We start from the raw sequence: 8,597 nt of genomic DNA, 5'->3' as shown, positions 1-8,597 counted from the left end.
AATGTAACTATCAGCTTTAAAAGTTAAGTCTTTTCTGCTTGGAAAGCCATTTCTACCTAATAACCAGATGTAGGCGGGGTCTTATCTACAATTTTAGCAGCAAGGTTCTTGTTCATGCGGGGAATCTGTGAGCAGAATATGAGCACGCCATCAAATAGGAAAATCCTCCAATATAGTAAAGCAATGTGCAAATTGCCCACTTTTCTAAATACAGGAAAGGGAATAGACATGGGTTTATGGGCTGAATTCACACATTGCTTAAAGGCATTATGACTTAGTTTTGGGTTGTCATGATATGCAAGTGGAGTTGGGGGCTAAATGGTAGGTAATTTAGGACATTTTTATTAATCTCTTCTTGTGGTTTGGAATGTTAATAGGCCTGCATGGTATGGTTTTTCCTGGCTTATTCCTGGTTTTTGTCCAAATCTAATCAATCAGCACAGTGCAAGAACAGCAAAATAAATAAACCAGGTAAAATAAACCTGTTTTGCACATCTGCAAGGCTAATTCAAACTTGTACAACAAACTGAGTTTAAAATGAAGCATGGCTTATTGCAATCTTTATCTATCCAAAATTATTTGAAGGGACTCTACCTAAATTGCTGATGATAAAGCATCACATTTTCTTCCAAGTTTTCTTTCTGCTCTTTTAAGAAAGTAATCTGGAAGAAGCATTGTTAGCACAAAATGAGGAAAGGGGGGGGGGGGAGGAAACTGAAAATATAATTAACAATCACAATTATAATACTGTTTTTCTTCCATTGTTATCATCTCCAGTGGCAAAATTTCTAAAACATCTACCCATTCGTAGTACAGGGATTGCTCAAGGTTAAAAAACAAACAAACGATGACTCCTTGAGCTGATTGACAAGATCCATCAGGAAGATGCAGAATCTTTACAACCTGGAGATAATTCAGTGCACAGACAAAGAAGTTTGAATCTACAGTAAATGGCATAACAAGAGATCAACATATACAGGGAAGCAGCAAACAATGTAGACCAGAGTTTCTCAACCTTGGCAGCGTTGCTGGCTGGAGAATTCTGGGAGTTGAAGTCCACACGTGTTCAAACTGTCAAGGTTGAGAAACTCTGATGTAGACTCACGCAAGAGGTTCAGTAGTGGCTACCTTTGCAATACAACCTCCTCCCGCCCCCACTACATTTGTACAATATTTACAACATGAACTGGTTCCTTCCCCCACCCCACCCCCCGCGCCTTATGCGCAAGTAATGCTTCCTCCCTTCCCCCTACAAAGTTGTTTTAAGCTACATTCCCCCCCCCCCACTCCCCATCCCTGGCCCTAGAACACCGATCCTAAGAAAAAAATTAGCATTTCTAAAGGAAGATAGCCTATTTACACACAATCAACACATGAAAATACTCTTTTGTACAAAACCTCTCATTTGAAAACTATGATACTACAACTGAGCTCCTTTGCAGCCTTGGGGCAGATCAGTAAGAAGACCACGCGTGTGTGAGTCTTGTCACACCCACTTCCCATTTACCAACAAGCTGATCTAAACACAGAGCGGGAAATGATCACCAACAATTGCCATTTTTACAGATTTCTGCCCTCTTCCCCGCGCGGTGCGTTTCATTTGCCAAGGAAAGGAGAGAAGTGAGAGGGAGAGACAAAGGGTGTCTGCAAGGCTACACATCCACCCCCTTGATGAGTGACCCTTCCAAGACAATGTTGAAGTCCTGCAGTGCCTGTAAGACTCGGATGAGGGAGTTGACCATCATGCGATCGCGCAGAAGAGCGTTTTCTTCATACATCCGGCTAAGCGGGGGACACTCTGCCAGTAACGGAATCCACTGGGCGAGCAAATGATCCCTGCAGAGAAAGTATCACCAAGTTGTATCAGGTGCACTATATTGCTGGCATAAGATGCAAGATGGATTTAGGTTAAATAACAACAACAAATCCTGGCTGCCAGGCTACACCTAAGTAGTTAGAAACATGATTCAAGACTGGATGCCAAGAAGCCATAGGAGGATTTTGCAGTGCATTCAGGGAATCAATTTTGGAAGTCCTTTTATTCTGCTTTTGCTAATAACATAGAGCCGAGGTGGCACAGTGGTTAGAGTGCAGTACTGCAGCTACTTCAGCTGACTGCTAGTTCAGCAGATCAGCAGATCAAATCTCACCGGCTCAAGGTTGACTCAGCCTTCCATCCTTCCGAGGTGGGTAAAATGAGGACCCAGATTGTTGGGGGCAATATGCTATTTAGTATACTGTCTATTGGTGTAAGCTGCCCAGAGTCCTCGGACAGTGGGCGGCATAGAAATATGAATAATAAAATAAATAAATAAATAAACCCCATGCTAAGGCAGGAAACCCTATACCAGTGTTGGCAAACCTTTTGGGCATCGAGTGCCAAAATGGGAGTGCCGGCACGTCTTCCGGTTTCTGGCGCGTGCATGCGCACTTGCCACTTGGTCTTCCAGTTTCTGGTGTGCATGTGCGCACAAAGACCAGCTGGGCGGTGTGCATGCACGCACCGGAAACCGGAAGAGCAGCTGCCCGGTGCGCATGCATGCACTGGGAAGATGAACTTCCGGTTTACGGCGTGCACATGCGCACTGGCCAGCTGGTCTTCGCGTCCACATGCATACCAGAAACCGGAAGACCAGGTGGCCAGTACAAATGCATGCGCTGGAAACCGGAAGAGCAGCCGTCGGGCGCATGCATGTGCATCGGGCAGCTGCTCTTCTGTTTTCTGGCACTCCAGTGCGTGAAGACCAACTGGCCGGTGCGCTGGAACCAAGAAGAGCAACAGGTGGCTGCTCGCATGCCTGGAGAGATGGCTCTGCGTGCCACTTCCGGCACGTGTGCCATAGGTTCGCCATAACGGCCCTATACCGTTTCAGACAAATGGTTCTCCAATCTCTTCTTAAAAACTTCCAGTGTTGGAGCATTCACAACTTCTGGAGGCAACAATGAAAAGATCATGAACGGATAATGATCTCAGTCAGCTACCGAGGCTGAGAATTTTGGCCTCCATCGTTCAATACCATTATACGGTGCCTTTCATTTCAAAATTCTTTTATGTTTAAATCTCTACATACCGAGTTCCAAAGCAAACTAGAATTTGGAATTTGCCATCCTTCCCTATGTTCCGCGGAGCAGTATTGATGGCACTGACGTAGTGGCAAAAGGTTTTGCGAGAGGATTTTTGAAGAAGGACATTGTCTTCATTGTGTTCAATCTGGTCAGTCATCTCGAAATAGGCTACAGCTTTTTCTGAACATGGACAAAAGAGAGAATGAAGTCACCAAACACAGAATAATGTCTCAGTCAGTGAATTTGCTATTTTATCCAAGAAAGTCACCGGATTAAAAAATAGTATTCTAATAGTGTCCCTGCCTCTTGCCTTTCAGCACATTTGCCTTTCTGATTTTTTTTTTTTCAATTACTCAATACATTTATTTAGGAATGAATCGAAGGCACAAAGTATAGTTTCCACTGAACTCAGTGGCACTTCCTTCTGAGCTTTCACACAACTTAAAATGTTTAAAAGGGATGAAATAGGCCCTTGCGTTTATTTTCAGATAAAATCCATTTGGATTTTCACAAGGCATTCAAACAAGAGCTTTTCTTAATAAAAGTAGGCTGCACAAAACAGCATACAGGTAGTCCTCGACTTACGTCCCACAATTGAACCCAAAATTTCTGTTCTTAAGTGAGACAAATGTTAAATGAACTTTGCCCCATTTTGAGACCTTCCTTGCTGCAGTTGTTAAGTGAATCACTGCAGTTGATGTTAGTAACCCAGTTGTTAAGTGAATCTGGCTTCCCCGTTGACTTTGCTTGTCACACAAAAAGTGATCGCACGACCTTGTGACATAGCAACGGTCATAAATATGAACCAATTACCAAGCATCTTAATTTTGATCACATGATCATTCATGGGGATGCTGGAAAGGTTGCAACTGTGAAAAACAGTTGTAAGTTACTTTTTCCAGTGCCATTGTAACTTTGAACCAGGGGTGATAGATAGATAAAAACTACCAGTTTGGGCAAATAGGTAGTAAAAAAATGCTTTAAAAAAGTAAAAAAAAATTGGTCCAACAATCGTGTGGCACAGTTGTGATCGTGGGAACCTCTTTTTTTACTTTTTTATAAGCATTTTTTAACTACTGGCTCGGGCGAAAAGATAGTAAAAAATACTTATTATAAACAAAAGTTGGCCATGCCCAGCCAGTCACATGACACCCCCCCCCCCCACTAAGCCACGGCCACAGAACCAGTAGCAAAAAATATCGCATTTCACCACTGCTTTGAATGGTCACTAAATGAACTGTTGTAAGTCGAGGACTACTTGTACTGTAAAAAAATGGAAGTGCTGCACCCAATTCAAACCAAGAGACGATTGAAATGTATGTTGATTATACAATTATGTAGCTGAGTACAGTTTCATGATCAGTTGCATTCCTTTTAGCATTACCTCTAATACCTAGCCAGCAAGCCAGCATTAAGGTAAAACTTATTTGTGGCAATTATCACTTTGCAAATACTTATTAAGTAAGGAAAAGTCACAGTAACATTTCTGCAGTTAGGTATGGAGTGAATTTTATGAACGATAGCAAAGTCAGCGCTAGAGCCACAGCTGATTTAGGTCCATAAACGCATTCCTAACGTATTAAGACACTGTAGCCATGGATTTAGAGCTAATTGCTACCCTTAAGGCATCTACTGCAGACATAATCTCTGCAATCTCTGATTTGACACTAGAACTGTAAATTAAGAATCACTCTGCAAAGACAGACCTGTTTAAAAGGGAAGCTATGACACAGGATACATTAGCTATTTGGAGAAATTCTGGCTATAGTATGGGGAATAGTTAAACCATTTGTTTCCATCATTGGTGTCTTTCATTCTCAGTGTTAACATGGGGCAAGAAACCCCAACCAGAGCCCTCAGCAGAAAACAGCAACTGAATTAGCACAGAAGTAGCTCATTTTGGCTATTCTGATTTTTTTAAAAAAAAAGTACCTTATTTTTCGGAGTATAAGACATACCAGAGTATAAAACAGCCAAACCTACCACACTTTAGCACAGTACAATATACAAAGTCAGCTGCTGACTAACAGTAGGCTTGCCTTAGCTCAGGGGTGTCAAACTGGATTTCTTCAAGGGCCGGATCAGCATTGTAGTTCATCTCCGTGGGCCGGCCAGGGGATGGGGGGAAGGGGAGACGGGATTGGCCCCCCACACCCCATTTTGGCTGGCAAACTGTTTCAGAAGGCCATCCAGGCCAAAAACGGGCCACGTGTGGCACCCCACACCCCATTTCGGCTGCCAGAGACACTGCGGGCCGGTCCTTTGCTATTTCCAAGCCAGCCCCGCGGGTCGGATTTGGCCCACGGACCTTGAGTCTGACACCCCTGCCCTAGCTATTTTCAGCAATAAGCACCATCTACTCCAAGGGATCTCTACTGCCCAGAGCCCAACTGATCCAAAGAAGCAGAACTTTTACCTATGAAATCCCAAATGAAGACGTTCTTATGGAAGATACGTGCAGACTTGAAACCATGGTGGAAAACCTGCTCCAATGCCATCACCAGGCCATTTTCTCCACACAGAAGAACGGTAAGGCTTCCCCGCTACAGAAGGAGGAAAAAAAAAACCAATCTTGTTCAGAAATTTACAGAAATAATTAGTTTTGCTACATCTGGAATAATGCATTGCTGAACTGCAAGGTAGCATCTCTTCATTTTGGCTTATTCAAGAGAAGCAACTGAACGAAAGAAAGCGTGCATTTACAGAAAAAAGCCAAGAAAAAAGAAAGAAAGGCTCAAAATACACATTCTGCCCCAGGAATATCTAACCCCAATCAGAAATGTTGTATTAGCAGTTTCTTCTAAACCTTTATTTTCACAGACTCATGAAAACAGAATAGTGACCTATTTGGTGATAAGCTTCTTTAGATTTTCACGTACAGTGAAAATATTCTTGATTTGGTACATTTCCAATTATGGACCATTCTTTTGCCCATCTTAACCATTTTATATATCACTTAAAATGTGATGCAGGGAAGATAAAAAAGGCTCCAGAACAAACAAGGCCTTATGTCTGTTTTCATTCTGAAATGTAGGTAGAGTATTCTCCAAGAATGACCTTCCTTGGTGCACAGGATTGAGGAGATAAGTCAGGGAGGCTTAACTTGGTACTGTGTAATTCTCCAAACATTTGTTTTCTAATGAAGATGTAAAAGAGTCATAGGCAGTTTTTTCCCAAAGGCAATTATTGCTGGGATGATCTGGGTCAATAATAACCTTGTGAGATGGGTCAATAATAACCTTGTGATATCTTAAAGACTAGCAAATTTCCAACTCTTCCTAGCACAGTACAAGATAAACCCACTCCGACCTCCACTTTTTGCTTTTACATATTAATATACTGTGTTTCCCTGAAAATAAGACCCTGTCTTATATTTTTTTGAACCCTGAAATAAGCACTTGGCCTTATTGTCATGCACTCAAAAGCCCGATTGGGCTTATTATCAGGGGATGTCTTATTTTGGGGAACACGGTATAACTAGCCATTTCTATAACACCAAATCTTTCTAATCAACAAAACCAAGATCAAAATTTCATTTCAATGCCCCTCTGTTCTTTCTTTTTCTCTTCCCCCTTGTATTTCACACACCCCTTTTCCCATTCCCTTCCCTTCCCTTAATTTCCTATTTCTTTTTCTTTCTTTTTTTTGTATTTTATACAATAAAAAAAAGAGGTGGGGAAAAAAAGACTAGCAAATTTATTACAACAGAGTAATATCACACAGTGCCTGCAATTGTGGTAGTCACAGCAACTGTAGAGAGGGGTCCAAAGAGCCAAGAGGGTAGCTTAACAACACAACAGATATAAAACTTGTCCCTTTTTGTGGTTCCCTCCCATCTCGATCTTTTTGACCAATGTTGTGGACATCCTGTTGGGTAATATTTTATTTAACCAAATGAGGCATGTGATGTGTTCATGTGTGCAAATAAAAATAAGGCTTTTAGTTGCATGAACACAGCTGTCATTTTAAGTCTTTTGATCAACCTTCTCAGATGTCTCTGGGGGAAAAAAATGTTTGCAAGATGGCACAACCCTTGTTTTAAAATACTATTTCACATTTCAGTGAGACAAGAAACTGCTTGCACCAGTAGTATATACATTATCCATTTGGTATAAGGGCCCCTATAACGAAGTGTTCAAAACGTGTACCAAAGTTTGTAGTTGTTTAGAGACTCTAAGGGACATTGTGATTGTTTTTAAGTTCTTCATAATGCATGAAAAAGCTGGGGCTGAAAAAAAAAGGAAGATTTATGCACCTTGGAGTACTGTACTAGTTTAAGCAAATTTCATACTTTCATCCAGCCAGTTTCAGATGTATAAAAACATAGGTATGCTATATGCATGGAGCTGTCTGACGTATGCTGCAGGATCGCTGTTATTTAACAAGGATCTAATAAGGTATCAATAAAATGAAATAATGGACTTCATGATTTGTGAGGATGATGGATCAGATGTGATATAAAATACCGTATTTTTTGGAATATAAGACACACAGGACTATAAGACGCACCTACCTTTTTTGGTGAGGAAAAGAAGAAAAAGAGATCTCCCTCTGCCTCTCCGCAATTTTGCCTTGTTGCAGCAAACAGCAAACAGCCTGCTTTACTTTCATTTTCATTTTCAGCTTAGCTTGATTAGCACAAGGAAAAAAAAAATCTGCTCCAGCAATTTACCTCTTTGCAAGCAAGCAGCAGAGCCCTGCGCAAAACAGCTGAGAGCAAATCAGCTGAGAGTTGGGAGGCCGATCTAATCAACTTGTGCTAACTAGGCTGGGCTGAAGCTGAAAGGAGCTGTTTTTTCTTGCTGTTTGCTTACAAGGAGGTAACTGCTGCGAGGCAGAGGCCAAAGGGTGGGGGCCAGTGGGTGAGCGGGGCTACATTCGGTGTATAAGATGCACCTAAATTTTCACCCCCTTTTAGGGGGGAAAAAGGTGCGTTTTATACTCCAAAAAATATGGTAAATATCATTCTGCCCCACCTGTACAATACATTCCATCAACCATTAAAGTTATTTGCTAACGCGCCCTATTACGTCAAATGTTTAAGAGACTACCTCTTTTTCAGGCTTATGGAAATGTTTCACAATATTGTTCACAGCTTCTCCTATGCCTTCTTGGATCTGACCTGCGTTAGGTTCTGAAAGAAATGAAATAATAAGTGATTTATTCATTAGGTTGATATTTCTCCAGGGCCAAACAGTGATGTATATAGCATTCTCCCTTCCAATGTTGCTTCTACAACAAATCGATGATGTAGTTGGCAGGATGGGTGAGGGAGGTCGATCACTAAGTGACTGACCAAAAATCATCTCAAGAACTTCCAGGGTTGACTTGAACCAAATTTCAAACCAGGGTCTCACTGGTCTACTCCAATAATTTACCAGAGCACTGCACTGCCTCTGTCTCTCAGATATACACTTTCAATTTTGCAGAGAAATGACTTTAAATTTAGCACTTCAAGCACAGCAGCCAGGAGATTTTGAAAGAGGCATAGGCCGAGACCACTATTATGAGATGCAGTGCCAGCCAACCAT

The 8,597-nt window shown here is 41.7% G+C and overlaps 1 protein-coding gene across 4 annotated transcripts in view; it reads right to left on the bottom strand.

Moving 5' to 3' along the window:
• Window positions 1-1,301: 1,301 nt before the first annotated feature.
• Window positions 1,302-8,597, bottom strand: part of DENND5B (DENN domain containing 5B) — a 123,728-nt gene continuing 116,432 nt past the window's right edge. For all 4 annotated transcript variants that reach the window (XM_070946883.1, XM_070946885.1, XM_070946884.1 and 1 more), the window contains 4 exons: window positions 8,118-8,200; window positions 5,483-5,609; window positions 3,072-3,246; window positions 1,302-1,836 (listed from right to left, as the gene is read on the bottom strand). In XM_070946883.1, coding sequence (XP_070802984.1) covers window positions 1,653-1,836; window positions 3,072-3,246; window positions 5,483-5,609; window positions 8,118-8,200 — 569 coding nt within the window. In that variant the 3' untranslated portion in view covers window positions 1,302-1,652. The remainder of the gene's footprint in view (window positions 1,837-3,071; window positions 3,247-5,482; window positions 5,610-8,117; window positions 8,201-8,597) is intronic.

Source organism: Pituophis catenifer, unplaced genomic scaffold, assembly GCF_029215685.1.
Source record: "Pituophis catenifer annectens isolate HBS135680 unplaced genomic scaffold, rPitCat1.0.hap2 SCAF_7, whole genome shotgun sequence".
NCBI classification, from domain to species: domain Eukaryota; kingdom Metazoa; phylum Chordata; class Lepidosauria; order Squamata; family Colubridae; genus Pituophis; species Pituophis catenifer.
The sequence above is the reverse complement of the archived record's forward strand: the minus strand, read 5'-3'. Positions and strand labels throughout refer to the sequence as shown.